The 24,943-nt window shown below is 42.8% G+C and overlaps 1 protein-coding gene across 5 annotated transcripts in view; it reads right to left on the bottom strand.

Moving 5' to 3' along the window:
• Nucleotides 1-14,012: 14,012 nt before the first annotated feature.
• The window catches only part of bahd1 (bromo adjacent homology domain containing 1), an 84,799-nt gene continuing 73,868 nt past the window's right edge, over nt 14,013-24,943 (bottom strand). For all 5 annotated transcript variants that reach the window (XM_055640875.1, XM_055640876.1, XM_055640877.1 and 2 more), the window contains exons 6-8: nt 19,137-19,216; nt 16,392-16,483; nt 14,013-14,986 (exon numbers count right to left, since the gene is read on the bottom strand). In XM_055640875.1, the coding sequence (XP_055496850.1) occupies nt 14,800-14,986; nt 16,392-16,483; nt 19,137-19,216 (359 nt within the window). In that variant the 3' untranslated portion in view covers nt 14,013-14,799. The remainder of the gene's footprint in view (nt 14,987-16,391; nt 16,484-19,136; nt 19,217-24,943) is intronic.

Here is a 24,943-nt window from a genome sequence, read left to right as displayed (position 1 = left end):
GGCAGGTACAGGATACCGAGTTGGATGATCAGCCATGATCATATTGAATGGCGGTGTAGGTTCGAAGGGCCAAATGGCCTACTCCTGCACCTATTTTCTATGTTTCTATAGGAGTCTGAAAACTGCAACATCCAGATACAGCTACAGCTTCTTCCCAACAACAATCAGTATTGAACACCACGAACTCCAACTAAACTCCAAATCTTCTTCTTCTTGCGTATGGCGTGCACAGCCTAAAGTTGTAGGACAACTTGTTCTATTTGATCTTACTTGATTGTGCACGCCAGGTTGATTGCATTGATTGAAACAGGGTGGACCATGTGAAGGTTGCAATCTCCCACCCCAAACCCCGAATAATTAACTGCCTTGATTGCATTAGGGATTTCAGGATTTGTTTTTGTTTTTACACTATATTGTTATTTAAAATGTATTAAAAGTCTTAATTTGTTTATATATTATCTATTGAATACTGTATTTACAAACCTGTGGTGGTGCTGCAAATAAGAATTTCATTGTTCTGTTTCGGTACAATAACACACTTGTCTCTTGGAGATTATTGCTGGGAGTAGACGTCAGAGGGAGAGTGCCACTGAGCACCAATACTTACTAACAGGGTTACAATGTGGAGACATGTTGCATGCGCCAGTCCTGCAGTGTCCTGAATGCAAGGAATGAAGAGATGATCTAATTGCAGTGTTTACCAAGATTGGATGTATTACTGTCAAACTAGTTGGACTATTTCCTCCCACCACCCTTTCAGGCAGCACAACTCACTGATGTAACCTCCGGTTCCTTTGCTGTCTATCAAATCAGTTTTCTTTGTTCACTAAACATTTTGGCACTGAAATCAGTTTGTCATTTTGAACTCGTCTTTCTTCTGTTGTCTCTGTCCTTCCCAAAGCTTTTATTCTCTCCACAACTCTAGTGACTGCCTTCTACACCTCGATTAAAATGCTTTGTATTGTGATGGCTGGAAGCAGACATGACCCCAGCTGGGGTTGAAGCAGTTTTATTAAGTTTCAGCATAACTGGTTTGCTTTTGTATTCTGTGCCTCTATTAGTAAAACCATGGATTCCACATGCCTTTTCCATCAACCCTCTCCAGCTGTACGGCCACCTTCAAAGGTTTGTGAGTCATGTTCCGACACCTCTTTTTTAAGATTGTACCATTTGGTTCATATTGTCCCTCCTCAGCTTTCTCAGCAAAACTTACACTGTATGATTGTTAGTTGTCTTGTGCCTTTCTGAAGTCTAATAGCTTTCATACTCTCAGCCTTGAAATTATGCATATTTTCAAACTTAAGTATTGATGTATATAATAATAAGTAGGAAGGCTAGTATAACTAACTTACAGCATGAAAGCTATTGCTCAAAACTACATTGCCCCTTAGACAATCTACAGTGCTCTGTTCAGTTTTGATACAGTGTCCCGACCTGAAACATCCTTCTGCCTCCACAGGTGCTTTTTTGCCTGCTGGGTTCCTCCAGCAGTTTGGTTTTTGCTCAGGATTACAGCACCCAGTCTTGAGTCTCCACACTGTTCTCAACCTATGGGTCCAATCTTGTTCCTCTGTCGGTGAGCAAGAGGGACGTCGGTGAAAGTGGATGGCCGTCGGAGAGCCATCGCCGCATGAGTGCCGGTGACCATGAGCACCACATGCTGCGGTAGCGCTTACTGGAAGGTAGGAGGGTGAACAGTTTATGTGCTGGGTGGGTGGTGTCTTTGATGATATTGGTTGCTCTCTTGCGACAGCGAGATGGGTATAGGTCCTGGATTGCTGGTTGGGGTGATCTGGTGATCTTCTCCGCTGTCCTCACCACTCTCTGTAGGGCCTTCTGGTCAGCAGCAGAGCAACTGCCATACCAGACTGAGAGACTGCTGGTAAGAATGCTCTCAATGGCACCCCTGTAAAAAGTCGTGAGGGCAGAAGGGGGGAGGTCAGCTCTCCTCATCCGTCGAAGGAAGTGGAGGCGTTGCTGTGCCTTCTTGACTAGGGAGATGGTGTTGGTGGACCATGTCTGGTCATCTGTGATGTACACTCCGAGGAACTTGGTGCTTTTCACAGACTCCACTGCACTGCCATTGATGGTAAGTGGGGTGTGTGTTGTCTGTTTCTTCCTGAAGTCCACAGTTATTTCTTTTGTTTTGTTGACATTGAGTTGAAGGTTATTGATATCACACCAGTTGATGAGTTGTTGAACCTCCTCTCTGTAGGCTGAATCGTCATCGTGGCTGATGAGGCCCACCACTGTAGTGTCATCTGCAAACTTGATGATGTGGTTCGAATTGTGTTTGGCACTACAGTCATGAGTCATCAGCGTGAACAACAGAGGGCTCAGCACACATCCCTGTGGGACCCCGGTGTTCATGATGGTGGTCTCTGATAAGTTTTTACCAACTCTTACTGTCTGTGGTCTGTCAGTGAGGAATTCCAGTAACAGTGGTCTGTGGATGAGGAAGTCGAGGATCCAGTTGCAGAGGGATGCGCAGAGACCCAGTTCCGCGAGTTTGGTAACCAGTTTGGAGGGGATGATTGTGTTAAATGCCGAGCTGTAATCAATGAATAACAGCCTGACATATGAGTTTTTGCTGTCCAAGTGGTCTAGTGCGGAATAGAGGGCCAGCGAGATCGCATCCACCGTTGATCTGTTGTGGCGGTAAGCGAACTGCAGTGGGTCCAGGTTTTTGTTGAGGTAGGAGTTGATTTGCACCATGATCAACCTCTCTCAGCACTTCATCATCACCGTCGTTAGTGCCACTGGTCAATAGTCATTGAGGCACGTCACCTTACTCTTCTTGGGCACCGGTATAATTGATGCCCTTTTAAAGCAGGTGGAGACCTCAGACCTCAGAAGTGAGAGGTTGAAAATGTCCGTAAAAACTCCCGCCAGTTGGTCCGCACAGGTTTTTAGAACACGACCGGGTATACCATCAGGACCAGGTGCTTTTCGGGGGTTCACCACTCTGAAGGATTTCCTGACATCGGCCTCTGTGACTAAGACTGAAATGCCATCACAGCAAATGGGGGATCGGGAAGGCACATCAGTATTCTCCCTGTCAAAGCGTGCGTAAAATGCACTGAGCTCGTCAGGGAGTGATGTTACACCGACATTCGAGCTGCCTCCTGGTTTTGCCTTGCAGGAGGTGATTGCATTCAGGCCCCGCCACAGCTGCCGAACATCTGTCTCGTCCTCCAGTTTGGAGCAAAAGTCCCTTTTGGCCTTTTTGATGGCCTTACCAAGGTCGTATCTGGTCTTCATGTAGGCCACTGTATCATCGGATATGAATGCCGTGTGTCTGGACTTTAGAAGAGTGCGGATCTCAAAGTTCATCCAAGGTTTCTGATTGGGAAACACTCGGAAGGTTTTTGTAGGGATGCAGTCCTCCACACATTTCTTTATGAAGTCTGTAACGACTGTGGCGTATTCGTTCAAGTCCGTTGCCGAGTCCTTGAGCATTGCCCAGTCTACAGACTCCAAACAGTCCTGTAGTTGTTGTTCTGCCCCCTCCCCCCCACCGACCTGCTCTGTCCTGTCCTCACTTCTGGGGGTGCGCTCTTCAATTGCTGTCTGTAGGCAGGAAGAAGCAGCACCACGGTATGGTCGGACTTACGGAAGTGAGGGCGAGGGATAGAACGATAGTCATTCTTGATGGTGGTGTAGCAGTGGTCGAGGGTGTTAGATCCTCTGGTGCAGCAGGAGACATGTTGGTGGAAGTTGGGGAGTGATTTCTTGAGATTCGCCTTATTGAAGTCCCCAGCAATGGTGGTAAATGCCTCGGGGTAAGACGTCTGGTGTTTGTTGACCACGGCGTGCAGCTCCTCCAGTGCCAGACGTATGTCTGCCTGGGGTGGGATGTAGACCGCGGTCAGGATAACGGAGGTGAATTCTCTCGGGAGGTAGAAGGGACGGCACTTCACCGCCAGATGTTCCAGGTGTGGAGAGCAGGAGTTGGACAGGACTGCCACGTCTGAACACCATGCAGAGTTGACCATGAGGCAGACGCCCCCTCCTCTCCCTTTCCCAGATGCCAGGGTATGGTCCATACGGTGGATGGGGACCCTTCAGGCTGGACCGCTGAGTCTGGGGAGCTGGGGGCGAGCCATGTCTCTGTGTAACAGAACACAGAGCATTCCCTCAGCTCCCTTTGATAAAGCAGTCTTGCCTTTGGAAGTCCTCCACTTTGTTTTCAAGGGACTGTACATTAGCCAGTAGGATAGTAGGGATGAGGGGGCCGAAGTCCCCGGCGCCTCATTCTGACCCGGAGTCCTGCCCGTTGGCCACGTTTCCGGACACAATGGAGGCTTCCCCTTTGTTTCCAGGTACTGTACTTGCTGTACCTGCTGTTTCTGCGGACCTGCGCTGGAACGGGGAATCCCTCACAGACGGCAGCTCCAGCTCCGTAACATAGAAATTAAGTGCAGGAGTAGGCCATTCGGCCCTTCGAGCCTGCACCGCCATTCAATATGATCATGGCTGATCATCCAACTCAGTATCCCGTACCTGCCTTCTCTCCATACCCCCTGATCCCCTTAGCCACAAGGGCCACATCTAACTCCCTCTTAAATATAGCCAATGAACTGGCCTCAACTACCCTCTGTGGCAGAGAGTTCCAGAGATTCACCACTCTCTGCGTGAAAAAGTTCTTCTCATCTCGGTTTTAAAGGATTTCCCCTTTATCCTTAAGAACAGGTTCCCTCAAAGTCGGCAGCTCCAGCTCCGTTGTTCCTGGGAGATCCAGCCCGTCGGCTCTGGGGGTCATCCTGGGGTTTCCAGGTACCGTACCTGGGATCCTCAGTCGGGTCGGGAGTTCCACAGCCAGCGTGGGAAAGTTTAAAGTCCGGGATTCCCGCAGCTGCGGGAGATCGCAAAATTGCGAGAGCCTTGAGGTGCTCAAGCAGCTTGTCCGAAACGGCACCGATTTCTGCTGTTTTTCTGATCCAGGTAAGTTGTTGGAAGTTGTACTTGAGCCTTTTCTTTTCCGGAGCTCAGCCAACGTCGCCGCAGGCAGGCGCCGTCTTGCCATCTTGGCTCTATCCAACAATTGAGATTATTTTACTATCCATAGCCAGAGCATCACCAGCGTTGGTCTCTCTTCTCCCACAACCGTGCATCTGGTTTCCCCAAGGACATAATGTTGTGCCCCTCCAGTGTTATTTACATACCTGTATGTCCATCTCCCTCCACAGATGCAGCCCGACCATTGAGTTCCTTGAGCAGTTTTTTTTTTTTTAACTCAAGATTGCAGCATCTGCAGTCTATTGTATTGGCATTTAGCAGGATCTGGATCTGATCAGTGGGGTCTTATTCACAGAAACTCAATGTGCAGATGCAGCAAACAATAGATTAAAGACTGGAACCATGTCTTCCTTACAAGCATGCTTGCCTTCATAGGTTGGGGCATTGAATATAAGGGTCAGAAAGTCATGATGCAGGTTTATAGGACTTTGTTAGGCTGCATTTGGAGTGTGTGTGCAGTTCTGGTCACCACATTAACAGAGGTATGTAAAAGCTTTGAGAGGGTGCAAAAGAGGTTAACCAGAATGCTGCCTGGATTAGAGAGTATTAGCTGTAAGGAATGGTTGGACAAGCTTGGATGGGTTGTTTTCTCTCTGGAGTGTAGGGAAGACTTGATAAAATAATATATATTAGGAGAGACATATTTAGCATAGACGGCCACAATCATGTTCCCAGGTTAGAAATGTCAAAGATTAGAGGATGAATTGTGCTGGGTAAGGTTTTTTTTTAAACTGAGTTTTGAGTGGCTGTAATGCGCTGCCAGGGGTGGTTGTTGAGGCAGATTCAACGGTGGCATTTAAGAGTCTTTTAAATGTGCAAATGGATATGCAGGGAATGGATTGCATGTGGGCAGAGAAGATTGGTTTAACTTGGCATTGTGTTTGGCATGGACCCAGTTGGTGAACGGTCTGTTCTTGAACTAAATTATTCTATAAATTAAAATATCTCATCTGTGGGGCTACATCTGGAGCACTATTCAGCCTTGCTCTCTTGAGTCGGGGAAGAGTAAAAGGCCTTCGAGGGAAAGCAATAAAGGCTCAAATGGTTGATTTCTGGGGTGGTGGTGTTGGCAGATGTCCTATGAAGAGAGATGAGCTTACATTCACTATAGTTGGAGGAATAAGAGATCATTTAATTGTCATATATGATTTAAAGGTCTCAACAGACTATATACTCAGATACATAACTTCTCTGCCCAGAGACTAGAGGTCAGTGCATCTGAATTTTAGCCATTTGGGACCAAGAGAACATTTTCTCCCCCATTCAAAGGATAGTGAATTACTGGAATCCAGGTACTCTCTCTGCCCCCAGGGTGCTGTAGGTGTTCAGAATGAAAGATTGATAACAGGTTTGAATAACCCGAGCATCAATGGGATAGCAAGATAACATGCAGGTGGATTAAACATGTTGCTCGTACAGTCAGTCAGCCTTCCCCTGCCCTCAATTTTGTGTTATTAAATATTCAAGGGACTCAAGCACCAGACATTTACTGTACTGTTTTGAACTTTAAACTTAATTTAAAATTTGAACTTAAATCCATGGAATAATTTCTGTACTTGAGACTAATTGGGAAAAATGGATTTGTATTTAGGTTCTTTGAAAAAGCTTATCGGTTAATGTTACTTCCCTGTTCTTATCTTGTAGCAATGCAAATTTGCTGTTCGAAATAATTAACCATTTGCTTCCTAAAGTTACCGTTGCTTCAATCTCTTTCACGTCATTTACTCCAGTTTGCAAGGTGTACGTGACAAATCTCATCTTTCCCCAGATTCTATGTCAACTAATTACTGACTTTTGCAAACAAATATGGTTTCTGGCAAACTCAATGAGCATTGTTAATCACAGTTTAGTTGAATAAAGGTGGTTGGGAGGAAAGTATGTAAATATAGGAAGCAGTGGCTTGGCTGGGTAGCCTCTAACCACCTGGATAGTCAGGTTGACCAAGTCTCAGGGGAGACTAATCATACAGAGAAACAGGGCCACTTCCAAATGATGGCCAACAACCAATACTTATCTTACAATTCCACATGCCCGAAGATAGAGGGATCTGGTCATTTTGAGCTGTTTGAGTGGCCACTTTGCACATATTATTTCCTCCATTCCGTTACAACCAAGAGTTTAAAGAATGCCATGACAAAACAACATGAAATTAAAAAGGTATTGAAAATATACAGCTCAGAGAGTGAACTCTTCAAAAGTAACCAGAAATAACTGAGTAAGGACTTAACCAAGTGGGGAAGGGGGTAAATGCCAAGAGTGAGATATGCTTTACCTAGAAGATGCACTATAATAACTTACCAAGGCTCCTTAGATAGCACCCCTCAAATCCTTAGTAGCTGGTATCACCACCAGTATAGTCAGGCGAAGCAGGCTCATGACAATCTCACCATCCAAGTCACACAGCATCCCAGCTTGCACATATAATCACCACATTTTCATTGTTGGTTGGAAAGGTTGGAAGTCACAGCCAAGAATGTTGAGGGAGTATATTCACCAGATAGATCACAACACTTTAAAGCACTGTTGCAAATGTATTTTGTAAACATTAATGTTACTTTAATTTTAAAAAAGCTTAATGTCAGAGTGGTTTTATGTGGAGGGGGCCTTGATTCGGAGTAAAATCCACTGAGTAATAGTACTTGGGTAATGGTGTCACCAGAATGGGGTTGGTATGGTTCCAAATGGAGCAACAAGGGAATGGAATAACAGGCAACAGCTTGATGCTATAAGGTATTAAGGAAATGAGATACTGTCCCTTAAGCTTGCACAGTTTCGCTTGATCAGGAAGTTGGGGAAATACTTTGGGGATGGGAATAAGGGAGATGCATTGACAAGGCACTGAGAATGATCCAACAGACAGGCATCTTGGATTTATCTGACATCAGACCTTGAGTAGAGGGGACTTAATTAAAAGCAGGATACACTTAACCCCCCAAATGGAAGAATTTAAGAGCTCTGGACAACCAAACGTGCAAGAAACAGATGTCACATCTGCTATGGTTACTAAGGAAATTGCCAGGAAATGAAGGGGGGGGGGGGGGAGAGAGAAAGTCTTCCTGTTCAAAGAAGGTGAAATCCTGTAGAGAGGAGAAAGCCACCAGTCAACCAAAAATAAAGTAAAATAAACAGCTGAAGAGAAAGGGTGCTTCAAAACATGGCAAGGAATGGGGCGTCAACTGTACACAGTAAAGGTTGGGGAAAATAGAATCTCAACAGCAATGGTGTAGGAAGAAATCTAATGGTGGGATTCAGTGTGTTTTCCTATCTTAATTCAAGAAGGCAGTGGCACCAAAAGGGTTCAAACAGGCTAAAATGAATGCTGGTCAATGAGATTTTCTTGGCTGGAAGCATCCTAGTAATTTAATGCAACAGAGAAGAAAATTGCAAAAGAGTGAATGGAGTAGCTGAGTGAGTGGCCTGCAAATACTACAAGACATACATGCATGTCCCCTGCCCTCTATTGGGGAACGAGTTGGAGAAAATGTTGTCGGTAATAGTGGGGTGAAAGTCACTAATCTATTTCCAATTCCTATATCACTCCTTTCTGTATATTTCTCAAAATAATACTAATTTCAGTATGTTGTATGAGAAACTTTGAAGCTTAAAATAAGAAAATTCCAGAATAAGCTGGAAGCACCGAGGCAGCATCTGTGAAGAGGGCAACTGTTTCAGGTTGATGTCCTTTCGTCAGAACTGGGAGAGAAACAGGTCAGATTTTGGTTGCAAAATGGTTGGGGGATGGTTAGAAAGGATAAAGGAAATGTCTCCGATATGTAAATGCTGCTAATGGGGATAAATTGCAGAGGCCATCTGATCGATGGGTTAATGGGGGCAGCCAGAATCTGAGCGAGAACAGAAACAAAAGCTAAGAAATTATATCAGTTAGAGTACGAACATGAGGGAACGTAAAACTTGTGAAATGCAAGGCCATAGGGCATGCCAGGCAAGTTAGGTTGTGCCAAGTGAAAAAAGTCTATATCAAAGATGAATGATTTACAGCAGAGATGGCCAGTCCAGTCTGACAAATAACAAGTTACTTGACATTGTAGATATTGATCGATGTCCAGAAGGCTACAACATGCTTAGATGGAAGTTGATGTGCTGTCCCTAAAACCTTCCACATGCCTCCTTGTGAGTGCAGGAGGCCAAATTCGGAATGCTATTGGACAGAGGTAATGGGATTGGGAATTGGAATGGTGACCTTACAGGTGGCAGCATGGGAGTATAGTCAAGAAAACTGTGGTGACTGTAGGCTTGCAATAGATGTTTGTGGCTAATCTATCCTGAGATGGAGATATCCAGAAAAGGAAACATTAAAGTTGGAAAACCAATGATCACTTTGTAGAACCAAAGGAAAAGGTGAAGGGAGTTCAGGAGTGAGGAAAGGCGTTTACATCATTGGATGGACAAATTGTTTTGCGCACAGGCCTTGGCTAAACATCTTCATTGGTATTTGCAGGCATCTATCAAACTCCCAAAGTTTGAAAATTAAAAGTAGTGGTGAGATAGCTGTAGCAGTCCAAAGCTTTGCAATGAATGTTTGATGCTAGACCACCCCATGAGATGGAGAAACGCAGAATGGGAAGAGAAGAGCGAAATGCACCACATAAAGAGAGCATGTGGAACTAGGCAGCAAATGGAATGAATCTGAAATGTAATGAGTCTGTAGAAGGGTCTCGACCCGAAACGTCACCCATTCCTTGTATCCAGAGATGCTGCCTGAGTTACTCCAGCATTTTAAGTCTATCTTCGGTTTTATACCAGCATTGGCAGTTCCTTCCTATACGTAATGAAATACAAGTCCTATTTAAGTGCAGGAATATGTGGTCATAGATGTACTAGGTGTTAAGGAAAGGGACTGAATAGGACCAAGTCAAAGATAGTCCGACAGAAAGGTCAGACTCCCGAAATCCTGTGGCTACATTTTAGATTTGGATAAAGTGATTAGAGTTAGAAAAGTTATTTCATGCTAGAACAGGCTCAGCCAGCTGAATATGTATATCGATGGAGGGAAGTGTTTACGCCTCCATTGAAGGAAGAAGTGGAGGGCCCCACATCAAACTCCAGCTCAATTCCCCAAGCGGGGCTGCTAAGTCATATCCACTGTTCATGTTGCCAAAAAAGACCGTTTCTGTGTTGCTTCTTTCCATCTTGATTCTATCCTTTCTCCTAATTCAATTCACATCCATGCCTGATATTTTCCAGTTTGCATTTCCCTGGTACCTCATCTTTATCATGGCAGCCAGACCCCCTACACATCCAACCCCCCCCAGCATATGCTGAACCCACTACACCTTCCTTCAATGGAGGCACAACCAATGTTCATTCATGTGGACGAACGTGCTCACATATTAAACTACTCCTTTAACTCCAACTACTTTCTTTAATCAAAGCTATTCCCTCGCGGACATGGAGCCCACAATACACCTTTTTGTTGGATATAAAACAGTTTCAGTCCTATTAATTTCCCTTTCCTCAACTCCTTCTGGTACATCAATGGCTGTGTAGCTCCCTGCACTCAAATGTCATTACTTTTTCTTCCAATTTCCTCCAGCTCTCACCTTCATGTAGTCCATCTCCAAGTTCCCCCCTGGATTTTTCCTTCTCATGGGATGAGCTAATGATAAATAAACATTACAAAACTACAGTCTCCCACAGCTATACCTTCGTAGTTTTCAAATTGAAAACAAATTTCTGGCAAAACAGCACTGAAAATGTTAAGGCCCTTGTGAAAAACAATTTTGTACATATAAGCACAATTCCCCACCAGATCCCACTCCAAACATCCCTCCCAGCCTCCCCCCCCCAAACTGAATCTACAAATGTATTGGTCGCTTAATACTAAATTGGGCCATGGGGGGGGGAAAGAGAAAAATCAAACTACGTTTTCTCCAGTTTGAACCCATTGTGCTTCTTCTGCATTTTGTTGTATTCTGAAAAGTTGTTTCCGAGTCATCAGGCAATGGATCAAAACCTATCCAGACACTAGAGCAAAATTTAGGATCACAGCTTACTGCATTATTAAAGTGATGTTGCATTGGGCGAAGTGCTATCTTTCATACTGTAGGTTGTTAAACCAAGGTCTTATTCATTCATAGCTTACAGGCAGCGCGTAACTGCTCCTTAACCTAGTGGCTAGATAGAACACCCTATATGATAGGCACGAGTCAACTGTAACTGTTGAGTTTAACTAGGTAAGGACGAGGGGCTTCTTTGCCCAAAAAGTGGTAACCTGGTTGCTTCAGTCACCATTACTAGCTTCTTGTTGTAGATTTAATGACCCAAGTTTAAATTCTCCAGCTGTAATGGTTCAGTGGTTCTTAATGGTCATGTACAGAGGTACTGTGAAATTATTTTTTAGCATCCAGTTCAAAGTATTGCCATACCAAGCACAATCCCCAATTAGTACAAAATGTGTAGAAATAATTCACTGTGAATGCAAGAGTCACCAGGTTTTGGCACAATTTTCGAAGTCCAGTCCAGTCCGTGCACTTGCTCTTCTGGAGTGGCGCCTGATCTAGGCGAGCCCCAGGCTGCTGCAGGGCCTCCAGCCATCACCTCCATCCAGATCATCCAGTGAACCATTATCCCTCTCCTTACCCGGTCACCTTTAGCTTTGTGCACCTCCCGCAACCAACCTTTAAGGCCCGACCCTGGTTCACTCTCTTACTGGCTCTTGCTTTCACGTCTGCCTCGCAGGCTCCCTTCATCCTTTTCAGCCGGTGGATTTGAACCTTCATCTCAATGTTTGCACCCTTGGCTAACAACTAATTTACTTAACCAATAAGCTGCCCTTTCAGGTTAATCTTTGTACCCTTGCATCCATACCTCAATGAACTCCGTACCCAAGCTGATTATCAGGTCTCCTTCCACTGCCCAAGGAACGGTCACTCCTCCCTCAAACAGATCCTTTTTCACTTCTCTAGTACTGTTCTTCTACTTGGGACAGCCCCTTCTGGTCTCTGACCTTCTCTTTGCTATTTGCTAACATGACAGACTGTTTTGACTTCTCTGTTCCAACCGTATCCCATCTGAACAAGCAACACTACTCACTTCACACCAATCTCAACTTTGTCCTCAAACTTGCAGATAAGGGTAATGCCGTTTTAATCTGGTACATTTGCAAAGAAAAGGTAGCAGCTCTTGGACACTTCTTCATACCATCCCCTGGATCATGAGCTATAAACAATGGACTGTTAGAGATCTTGCTGCATCAGATCTCTCCTCCCCAGCCTCCAACATTATAATGCCCCAGCCCAGTATTGCCCACTTACATCAAGATTCACCAACAGGGTTGTCTAAGTAGATCCTTTTTTTTTGGCCTACTCTTGCATCAAATTTCTCTTCATATGTTGATTCTATCCAGTCTCCCCTTCCTACCTGCATCCAGGGCACCTCTCATGTCTAACAAATATTCACGACTTTCAATTCACTGGTCCCAACCTCACCCTGGACATTCAGACTCCATGCATCTCCATCCCCATTACAAAAAAAATGCACTCTCTGTATCCAAAACACTATATTCTGCACTCTCTCTCTTTTGCACTACATGTCATACCTACGTATTTCCTTGGAAAGCAGCTTTTCATTGCCTCAATAAACATGGCAATAATAAACCAATAGCAAACTTGGAAGATCTAGGCTCTCCCACTTCTTTCTGGAACAGATCCAACCAGTTCCCCTTCCAGAACACTCACCTGCCGGGTAAAACCTGTTCTTACCCTCAATAACTTCAATTTGATTTCTCCCACTATTGAAATGAAAGGTGCAGCCAGTCATGGGCACTCATGTGACAGCAAACACAAATAACATCACCTCATACTCTGCTTGGATAGCCTAGAGCCCAATTGTATTAACACTGAATGTTACCATTCCAGATGACACATTTCACCCCCGCTCCTTGCTGGGGTTCCTTTGCCACTCCCACCAGTAACCCAGGCTGTCTCTGCCCTTTTCAATCTCTTCACACACACCCTCTCCACCCTGTTACCAAGACTCAATCACCACAGGAGGCTCCATTCATCAATCACTCACATACCCACACCCACAATCTGGGTTTCTTCTTCCAAGGCACACCTTTCCTATCCCCTTTTCCATCTGCCCGTCATCACCCCCCCCCCCCCCCCCACCAATCTGATTCCACCCATCACTTACCTGCCTCTGCCTTACCCCACCCCGCTTTATACTGGCCATCTTCCACATACTCAGTTCTGATGCAAGGGTTTGACATGAAATCTTGGCTATCCCTTTGCCTTTGGAAATGCTGCTTGACCTGCAAAATTCCTCCTGCATTTTTTTTCTTTGCTCCAAGCCGCCCTTTCTGTTGGCCATGAGAACTCCCAGAGCTTTATTCAGAGATTGGGGCAACTTGATTGAAATGTACCCCACAAATGAGCATTCAATAAAGTGCTTCATAGTCTTCCAGACTGCTCCCAATTTGAGGCAGTCACCTAGCAAAGCATTTTCAAATTCTTATTAATATCTCCTCAAACCCATCTCTTATTGTTTGTTCATTTAGCATGTGCCATTATCTCTAATGCCATTTATTTATCGTGTTGAAGACCTTTTGTTACCTCAACTCAAACTTGAGTTGAGGTAACAAAACATTGTTCAAAGCCTGCTTTGCCAGTTCCACCCACCCTCATTCTGACTGACATAGTATGCATTTTCTGTCTTTCATTTCAAAAGTACTTTCAATGGCTACAAAGTGCTTTGAGATGTTGTGAAAGACTACGAAATTGCTGGCTATTCTCCTGGTGCTTTACTGTCTTGGTATCTGGCCATTGGCAACACCAAGGTCATGCTGTGTTGTCTAAATCTGTGTACAGAGGCTGATGTTCATTTTTAAACCAAAGAATAACCAGAGCTTGGGCTTTATGGCAAATCTCAATCAAAACCTGCGATGCTGAATGATGGTAGAAGCATCAGTGACGATGAACCTTAATGGTGAATGATAGGCCAACACTTCTTTTAAAGACCAAAACTAAGAAAATATGGTTCCCCCGAGAAACATCTTTAATTCTATTGGCCATGGGCCTAACACTTCAAACATTATTAAACCTTTCAAGTGAAAACATCAGAACATCAGTAGAGAAAGAACTATTTTAAAAAAAAGTCTCTTCAAACATAGCTATCAAACAAATCATATATTAATTTTTCTTCCTCAAAAGTCAATACATTTTTGAAATTTAATTCCAACAAGCAATTTTCTTTGAAATAATAATTAAATGAGAGGAAAGAGAAGAGAAAGAGAAAGAATTTGGAATGATATCCGAATTCAGATGTAAACATTTTAGTGCTGGCATTCACTGACTGCCAGCTTGGAAATTGGACAAGGGTCGTGTGAGAAATAAATTGATTTGGAATATAAGTGCAATATTTCTTGTCGCTGTTTTTAATTCATGGAAATTGTGAAATGGGCCAGCGATCATTTGGGAAACAGGACTCGTTGTTAGTGGTGATGGAGGATGAGGATGAGAAAAGTGACTCGAGTGTTGTTATGACAGTCGAATTGGTTAGTGCAGGAACCAGCACTGTTTCCCAGGAGCCAGTTTTCGGTCGGTCACTGTCCTTTGGTATCCAGTCAACGTGATTGAACGGGTCATAAAAACTCATCTAATCTATGTACATAAGGCAAAGGTAAGAGTATCTGTTGTCCACCAGGATGGCTTTGTGGAATTATAACTCCAGTCAAAATCCATTCATTCGGGTTTCTTTCAGTTGCTGCGTGTGTTTGTTTTATAAGCCTGAGTTCTCTTGAAATCTGGGAAGTGCTATGAACTATTGCGGGTTTTTCAGAGTTCGCCCATGACGGAAGTCATAAACGTGTCTGCAAATGAAGACTAGATCTGGATCCGTGTTCTCTGGAACTTTGCGATGAGAAGGTGTGGAGTACTCTTCAGAAGGAGGAACCACTGGCCTGTGATCAGGAGACCCTTCCTCTTGCCATTTTGCCAAGGCACAGAATCTGTGGAAAAGCCAGGTTGAGAACATGAATGAGAGCGACACAAGCCCTTGGGTTTTGTTACACCAGCAACATCCTGTACTGGATCCTATGCATCTCAGGGCCCCCATCAGCAAGCAAATTTCCGAGAATTAAGTATTTTCTTTCAATGCAACTTAAAACAATGATGATTGTTATGCAAGCCTTGTTCAGACCCTATCTTCAGCACCATAGCTCAGAAAGATACAGACAAGATTCATCAGAATGTTACATGGGCAAAGATTTGGGGATGGAGGACAAAAGACATGATCTATGTTTAATTAAAGATGCAGTATGGAAATGTGCCCTTCAGCTTACCGAGTCCACACCGACCATTGATCATCTGTTCACACTAGTTCTATTTTAATCCCACTCTCTCAACCACTTCCTACACACTAGGGGCAATTTTACAGAGGCCAATTAACCTACCAATCCGCACATCTTTGGAGCGTGGTAGGAAATACACGCAATCAAAGAGAGCATGTGCAAACTCCACCCAGACAGCATCCGAGGTCAAGATTAAACCTGGGTCTCACACACTGAAGAAACAGCTCAACCAGCTGAACCACTGTGCTATCTTATTCCAGGATTTTAAATGGCAAAAAACTGTAGGAGACATGGAGAGAATACTTCCATCAGGAAACAATTGAGTAAAATAAGTTTTGTCCTTCATACAAGGAATAGGTTACTCAGGAGAAAAATCTGAAACGTCTTTCTCACATAAAGGGAATGGAAATTTGAAATATTCTTTTCCCTCAAAAAGACACCCAAGTTGGGAAACAATTACAAAATTATTTTGCTTTGTTGGATAAAGTTAGCAAGTAGTAGTTAGATCAATCTTGATATGACTGAAGAGTAGAGCATGTTCAAGGAACAGATTGGCCCACTTCTCTTGCCATGTAAAAGCATAGTAGAGGGTAAAAAAGAGAAAAACCAAAATAAAACACAGGATGCCCACGAATCATTCTTTGCATTTGGAATCCCATCTGCTCATCTTACTACTATCCTCTTGCTCCCACGTTTCTTTCACCCATATGATTTTATCCAACTCCCTTTTCAAAGCATGAATACAACACAATTCAACCAATCTAGAAATGCACAGATCTGTATTCTAACACAGTCTGAAGGGTCTCGACCCGAAACATCACCCATTCCTTCTCTCCAGAGATGCTGCCTGCCCCACTGAGTTAGTCCAGCATTTTGTGTCTTTCTTAGATTTAAACCAGCATCTGCAGTTCCTGCCTGCACCATCTTGGTGGACCCGTTGCCCCAGAATTCATTTTGTATTTATTTGCTGACATTTTACATTTAAGGATCTACTTTAAGTACCTTCCACAATCACTCTCGTCTTTCCATGGGCTGTAGAACTAGAAAGCCCAGAGCCACTTACCTACAGTACTCTGAGAATGTCAGCACATAGCATTTCTCCTCAATGCAGGCCACACTGTTCTCATCTTGGTGCCGGGATGCAAATATCTCATTCTGCAGAGGTCTCTCTTATGGGGGGGGGGGGGGGGGGGGGGGAGCCAAGCACACCAATTAATAAACCTGAAGAAAAGGCAATGTATTCAGTCTCAGTGAACAAGATTCAGGAATTGTTTCTTCCCCACTATCATCAGATAACTAAACTGTGCTCCCATGTGCTACATGTAATCCTGATCTTATCACTTACCTTAATGCTGACTTTTTCTGTAACATTGAAATGCTGCAACACTATATTCTGCACTCTGCATATTTCGCTATCTGTTGTGTTTGTATATGGGTTGATTATAGTCAAGTGATTCGACTGCATAGCATACTAAGCTTTTTACTATCTCAATATGCGTGACAATAATAAATCAATAATAAACCAATAACATTACCAATCTACGGGGCAAGATGACACCACAACTTCAAGGGAGTTTATGGTTTCCCAGCTAACACGGCGGATGTTCAATAATTGTTCTTATCAACAAAGACATCCTTCCTTTGCCACACAAGGGCCGCAAGGCACGTTCTCAATTGATATTTCAAATAAATGGATATAGTTTTATTTGGCATTCAAGGGCCGAGCTTTCTTTGTTATTAAAATTTTAATGAGCTATTTAGAGGTTCTCTTTTATGAAAAGTTAAGTAATCAAGGCTCTACTCAAGCATTTAGAAGAATAAAAATGGGATCTCACCTAAATTTACAAAAATTCAATTATCTATCGTGGAGGCATGATTGTGGAGTACAATTGAGACAGATCGATAGATTTTTTTAATATTAAGAGTTTCAAAGATCAAGGTGAGAAAATGAATCATTGGGGTTAAATTTCGTATTCCTGTTTTTTCCTCAGACCAGACAATATTTATTGCCCATTTATTTGTTTCTAATTACACCTGACCATCATTCGCAACAAACTCAGGTTTTCAGCATGTCCTGCCTCTAAATTGAATGGCATTACTATTCTCCAAATCAGTGACTTGGAACAAAAATATAGATGCGTGGTTCGTATGTTTTACAAAACCACGTATTACAAAGATATGTAGAAATGTGGACACTGAGGAAGACTAAAGTATGCTGTAGAATATAGATAGGTTATAGATATGGGCGGAGAAATATCAGCTGGAGATTAAGTTTGAGGTGTTGAGCTTTGGGAAGTCGTATACAACGAGAAAGTATACAGTTAATAGAAGGATCCTTAAAGACATTAATGTATAGAAGTCATGTTACAGCTTTATAAAACGGGATAGGTCATATTTGGAGTATTGTGCATAGTTCTGGCTGCCCCATTTTGGAATGGATGTGGGGGCTTTGAAGAGGGCACAGAAAGGTTTATCAGAATGCTGCCTAGAGTAGTAGGCATTAGATACAAGGAGAAGTTGGACACACTTGGACCCAAACTCAGGTTTTTTTTTTTTTAGTGTTGCAGGCCGAGGATAGACCTGCTGAAAATGTATAAAATTATAACAGTCATGACAGGGTAGACAGTCAGAATCTTTTTCTCAGGGTGGAAATGTCAAATACTGGAGGGTACAGTAAAATAGTGATGTTTGAGTGTTTTAGATAGGCACATAATTATGCAAATAGTGGAGGGATACGGAGCACATGTAGGCAGAAGGGATTAATTTAAGCAGATATAATGTTCGGCAAAGACATTGTGGACCAAAGAGCTGGTTCCTGTGCTGTAATGGACCAAGCCTCGGCCAAGCCCACCAGCAGGCCAGGCTTGCCCACCGCGGACAGAGGACTCATTCACCGAGGATGGAGGATCCTCTTGGTAGGTTCAGCTCGCCCACCACGGACTCAGAACTCAGCCTGCGAGACCCGGCGGGGTGCCGCCTGCCGCCATGTGTAGTGTTGGGCAAAAGATAGGAATGTTCAGTGAACTATTGTAACTTTGTCGGCACCAAAAACATTGCAACTCTTACCTAGTGTAAGTCTGCTGGATAATTTTACCTGGTTGTATGCAAAACAAAGCATTTCGCTGTACATAGGTACATGTGACAATAATGTATAATTGAATCATTCATTTAAATTGAAAAGTAGCATTGAAACATTTAATAATGTGGCAAAAATGTTTTCCTTAGTTTGGTGGTTGTCTACCACAGGCTCTACTGCATAACCGTATGTGACTGTTCACTAAACAGAGTATTAAGATGAGGCCTGTGACTTTTTGCTCTCATTCAGACTGCCTGGCACCAGGAAGAAAGGTGACTCCCAATTCTTATGTAAAGACATTAATTGCTTGTCTGCTTTATACTCAAACCTGCGTCACTCAAACATGGTTATTTTTATGGCCTATAACACTCTTAATTCATTTCAATGTTGAGCACCTTTCGTGGATATCTTCCTCTAATTTCATCTTCGTCGTTTCATTAAACATCGTTAAACAACTTCGTCATTTCATTAAACATTGAATAAAATTGCAATGAAACAAAAAGCAATGACCACTACAAGAAAGCCAAGATGAATCTCAATAAGGTACAGATAGTCAAAGCAACACAGGACACAGATGCTAGTAAGAGACTAATGCGGTTAGAGGTAGAGGCCAGGAAATGGAATCAGGTTATGTGGTCAAGATACACTGTAAATGGACAGAGCAAGAGGCAACAGGAGTGGGTGAGGAAAGGATTGCCTACAAATTGTGTAAACAAGGATGATGATGCTCACCTCACAGTGAATGCTGGGGTTTCTGCCCCCCTGGATGTGCTCAGGCCTGTAGTACCAGTAAAGGCTCATCATGAGTTCCCCTAGAAGAAAGCAACATTTTAATGAGCGTCGACTCAGGTGAAGGCTCCACTAACAATTCAAACTTGCACAATGCCCATGTTATCTTAAGGCATCTCCAGGGAATTGCTGAGCTCCCCAGCAATCGTCTGCATAAAATGTTTGCTGTTGACCAGTTATCTAAAGATTAAACCAAATTCCACAATATGCATCAGGGATTTGAATTTAATTATCTATAAGCAGCCAAACACTCAGATCAAATGTCTCGTATCACTTTGTGAAAGAAATTTGACATTATTGCCTGCTCATCACTCCAGTCCAGGTTCATGAGTTAGAAAGCCAAAACCTCTAGCCTTTTATCATTCCAGTGTTATCCCATTCTACCACATTGAGGTAACTCAAGCTGTGCAATAAATTTCAGCCTTGCCAATGACAAGTAGATTCCCAAAATATACAAATCAGAAAACTAATTATTCTCAAATTCAGCACGAATTGAAGAAAACATTTCCATTTAAATCACAGGAGCAAAAATTATTATTTATATATTGAAAACCAAGGAGGATGCTTTGTGTATGCAGTCCACTATATAATTTTTCATGTCATCTGCACTCCAGTAACCTTTGCAGTTGAATCTTGCACAATGCGAATCTGGATGGTTGAGGCAGAGGAGATCAGATAGATGTTGACACAAGTAAGGGTCTGCTCCCCAGATGTAACACCACTGCAAGTGTTGCTGCAGTTCATAAATCAGTACACCACACTACATCTGCAATTCATAATTTCACTTGATCTCAATAGGATGTAATAACTGACATGGAGTCTATTTTAATAAAAAGGCTAGCAGTGTCATTTTCAAACTAATCCATTGACCATTATTAGAAAAATATGGAAACAATCATTGGGATGAAACTAGAATGAGCTCATCCATAACACTGTTCTAAGGGAGAACTCCCTATTAATACCCAACTGTCTTGAGATCTCTATACACCTTTAGTTATGGCACATCCATTCCCAACAGCTTGTCATTTGTGTGTTGCTCTTATTACTTACTAGGCCAAGTGGGAACCATTAGGCCCCCGTTCCAACGCAATATTCCACCACTCACCCATAGCCCCTTACTGCGCAGGCGCGGCTGATGGGTTCCAGATCCCCATTGTGACGCGACTCACGGCAACCCTCCCCCAACTGCGCCTCGCCATCCCTCTTCCTATCCCTTTCCTCCTCCATTCCCCCTCATCCCCCAGCACTCCCTCCCCCTCCTCTTCACCCTCCCTCCTTTCCCCTCACCTTTCCCTCCCTCTCCTTTCCCCTACCCTCAGTCACTTCCTCCTCAGTCACTCCCTCCCCCCCTCCATAACCCCTCTCCCATCCCTACCCCCCCCTCTATCTCCCTGCTCTCCCTCCTCACCCCGCTATCCCACCCACCCCCCACAATGTAGATCGTGATGTTTTTTCGTAAATGAAACCTCTCCCCCATCCTAGCCCCCCCCCCCCCCCCCCCCCATGAAAAAACACAATTTTTTTGTAGTAAATTAAACCTCTCCCCAAGAATGATTCTGTTATTTTTATAATCGTGATTTTTGTGCAAATGAGATTCGGGATCCCATTGTGACGTCATACGCTGCTAACAGGCAGTGCAGGTGGAAATGATTTTTGTCAAAGTGGTTTTTGTAAAGTTTAAAATGTGAATAACTTGTAAAATATACCATCAATCTGAACGAAACTTGCCACAGCACACAAAAGGACAATGGTAAGTAAGGTGGTCAAAAAACTGTAGCGCTATCATGTACCGATTTGTTGTAATTTCAGGATCACACACGCATACAAACAAACAAGATGAGTTTTAGTAATATATAGATTTTCTGTCATCTGCTCAGCAAAGTTAACAATAGACTGGTATTAATATTAATGGCTAAAGTAGACCTGGAGCAGAACCAATTAGATATACAAATAATTTTTTTTGTTATTTAAATGCTCCATGTTAAATCAGGAATGTAAAATCAAAATAACTGGAGCTGCATCCAGAATGTGTTTGTAATGCTCATGTAATAGCTAAAACCCACCATCAACTGCTTCATATTGCCATTAACAAAATTTGACATGGAGCCACTTGAATGGGATGTGTCACCAGAATCTTGCTCTTGAAGAGCATCTTTCAACAAAAAGGGATTGAAAGCTTTATGGAGGGAATCACAGAACTTCATAGCAGATATCGGACTCTCCAATCGTTGTGTGAAAGGAACTGGGTATGCACAGGTGGCCTGCACTTGAAGAGCACAGAGATCTGAAGGTTTGGAAAAGGCGAGATTGCAAGCATGGGTATAATGGCCCTCAGTCCAAATGAAGTGCCAGCAGAGTGCCTGTACAAGTCTGTGAGCACATTAATAATGGAAAGTAGACTTAAGAGTTTACAGCAATTTACTAACAAAACTTCTACTGTACAGCAATTCATTGTGAAGCATCTAAATCTTAAGAGATCAGCAAAATCTAACGTTCAATCCTTAAACCAGTCTCAAGGTCACTGATCTTTCTTTAACGGATAGCGATTAGAAAGTGGATAAAATTAAAGTAGAAGATCAAATCACTATGGTAGTGGCAATTAGAAAAGCAGTTGCGCCTCACATCTTTGAGAATAGATAATGGGTAAAACGCAATACCATTTGGTGATTCCACCTTTACATTCTTGGCCATAGTAATGTTGATGGCAGTCATTTTATAAAACTGCTTTGTGGAAACCCATCTAGTCATGGTCAGTTGAAGGGGAATAGAATACCTCATTAACTCATTCTGCAAAGTAGTACACTGGGAACTTAATAAAATAAAAAGTTCCAGTGTATTAAGCTAAAAAATATTTCCATTTGGCTACATCCTTTGCAACTTGATCAGGTGGAAATCTTCAGAGAAATGGAATATATTAAATACACACAAAATACTGGAGTAACTCAAGAGGACAGAGCGGCATCTCTGAATAGAAGGAATGGGTGACATTTCTGGTCGAGACCCTTCTTCTGACTTGACACGAAACATCACTCATTCCTTCTATGCAGTGATGCTGCCTGTCCCGCTGAGTTGCGCCAGCAATTTGTGTCTATCTTCGGTGTTAATCAGCATCTGCAGTTCCTTCCTACATTAAATACTCATCTTTGCAGAAGACTTGCCTCACTAAATGTGGCAATTTTAGATCGCAGTACATCATACGCTGTTTTGTGAAGCACATGTGGTAGAGATCCATTCCACCATTTGTGATCCAGTCCATGTTTTGTGGTACATCACCATTTAATCATTTCTGCTTGACATCCACTTGTAATCCAATCCCAAGTTTTGTGACAGATGCATCAATTATCTGCTCTATAGATTATGACAATAACACTAATTGCATTTGATTCCTTTTGATTTCACAAACTGTGCCAGACCCGTGCATAAACAGTGAACCCATTCCATGCAATTGGGTGTACAGAGCCTTCAGCTTCAGCTCTCCCATGTTTTGTCGTAAACACATCCAATTAACTTCAATGCAGTTTGTGATTGATGTGGTGAGTATCCTTGCTGACATATTCAGGAGGCGGTACAAGTAGAAACACATGGCTAACTAAGGTGATGATAAAAACAGCACACAGGCACAATGTGTTGCAACATCATTGAACAGAAATATACCTGCTGTCCTTTATTTATCGCAAACCAGAGTTTTCTAAAAAAGGAGAAAAATATCACCCGTTTTATTTTAGAAAGGAACTTTCAACCGGATTCTACAAGAAAATACAGCTAAGATTAAACAAGCCACGATTTTATTTTGTTGTGAAGCTGGATCTCAAGAGTTAACTATCCCTGCTCTTATTTCATGTTCTTGTGTTGAAATCTCACTCCAACTATTTAGGTTGCCAACCTCTGCAGTATGATGGCACTGCAGCATCTAAATTGCTGCCCCTCAGTTAATGCACTGAACAACTAGGAGCTCCCTTTTTATCTGGGCGCATATTCATCCTTGAACATGAGATTATCTGGCCGTTGTGCTGGCTTTTCTGGGAACATGCAAAATAACTCTTGCATTTGCCATACTAGTGAATGTGCTTTAGAAGTGCTTTATTAACTGTGAAGCACTTTACAGATATCCCACGGGTGTGAAAACCACTGTAAACATTTTGCTGAACTAGGACCACACTGACTTCCGCCCTGTGGGCTTCTCTCAGCCAACGGCAACTCCAGAGCAGACTGGCTAATTTCCCCAAAAAGACCAGGATATTTATTACACAATTCACAACTATTGAGCCAAAGCCTGTACTGTGGAGATTTCTTCAAAGCCACAAGCACATACAGCTGAACAAAACCTGTATGCTGCAAGGAGACAGGACTAATATTTGACTAAATTAGACAGGTGTGATTAGCACTTGGGGCCCGATTCACTAGGGTGCTTTAGTCACCTGCTTCCTCTCCGTAAGTTAGAAACATAAAGACCTCTATTATTGATGTAGCCAACCAGAAATAACTCAGTCGCAAAAGACTGCTATTAAGTGCCAAAAAACGTGAAGATTAAAAACTACCACGTTTTAAAGAAGAGCTACATCTACCTTTTGATTCAGTGTGAAAATGTATTAACTGGATGGTATTGAGCCCTCAACACCAGAAAGACAGCATCAAGAACTGACATTTCAAGCAGCGATGTTTAGGAGCTCTTCCAAATAAATTATTAGGAAATATACTATCGTAGAGACCCATGATCATTACATATCACGGAATAAAAATGAGGAGACGAGATTGCTTCGCCAGTTCACCCTTTCATCGACTGAATAATGTCACGTGCCACATTTGAAGATGCGGCAAGGAAAAGATCAGGCTCGGAGCTGAAGTTCCTGGACCCCACAAGGTTTTTGAACTATTTGTTGACTGTTGAGGTCTGAAGACAGCAGTCACCGACGAAGCAAATTAGGAGCACAGGAACTTGTTTTTCAAACACCATAACTGAGCTGGCACTGCCGATTACCTTACACTTGCTCCAGGAGTCACCAGGTCAAACAAGCAGACCAGGAACAGTGGTGTGACAACAACAGCAGACTCAGTTAACTGGATTGTTTAGATTTACAAATCCATACCAATGGAGGGACTATTACTTCGTTAGCACTGGCTAGTCCCTCCTTGTACAGCTGCCTATCCAGAAAGTAGTGGAGAGTAGAAAAGATCCCAGACTGAGCACACTTCTCTACAAAACAAAAATTAAAGTTGTCAATAGAAATCCTTAACCTTAGGTTAAAATGTTTCTGCGTGAATTGAGAGTAAAATGCTGAGGTTGTAATGGCATCTTGCAAGTATTTCACTGGCTACATCATCGTAAAACAGACACAATGGGAAACCAATTTAACGCATTTTTCTCCTGCATTTTCAGAGGATAATCAGGTGCCGTCACATACCCATGCTTAATGCCACCTCTTTCGGTTATTTCATTATTGGACTTTAGTTTCTTTTGCACTACATTCTCTGCACCATTCTGCTATTATGCATTTGTTGTATGATGTATCTATCATTACCATTTGTATGCTGCTTCATGCAAACAAGGATTTTTGTTGCACCTTGGCAAGTTGGTGTAAATGATAATAAACTAAACTGAATTGTATGGCAATACAAAATACATAGTTAAGGGAAAGTTGGATAATCATGAAATCAGAGGATGCGGTGGAGTGCAAGCAGAGACTTGAATGGAATATACACCAATTGGGGAAAATGAATTAATTCTGTGTTGTAAATTCTAAGCAATTCTA

This window comes from Leucoraja erinacea, chromosome 9 (genome assembly GCF_028641065.1).
Source record: "Leucoraja erinacea ecotype New England chromosome 9, Leri_hhj_1, whole genome shotgun sequence".
In the NCBI taxonomy this organism is placed as follows: domain Eukaryota; kingdom Metazoa; phylum Chordata; class Chondrichthyes; order Rajiformes; family Rajidae; genus Leucoraja; species Leucoraja erinaceus.
Note: the sequence above shows the minus strand (reverse complement) of the source record. Positions and strands in the feature narration are given on the sequence as shown.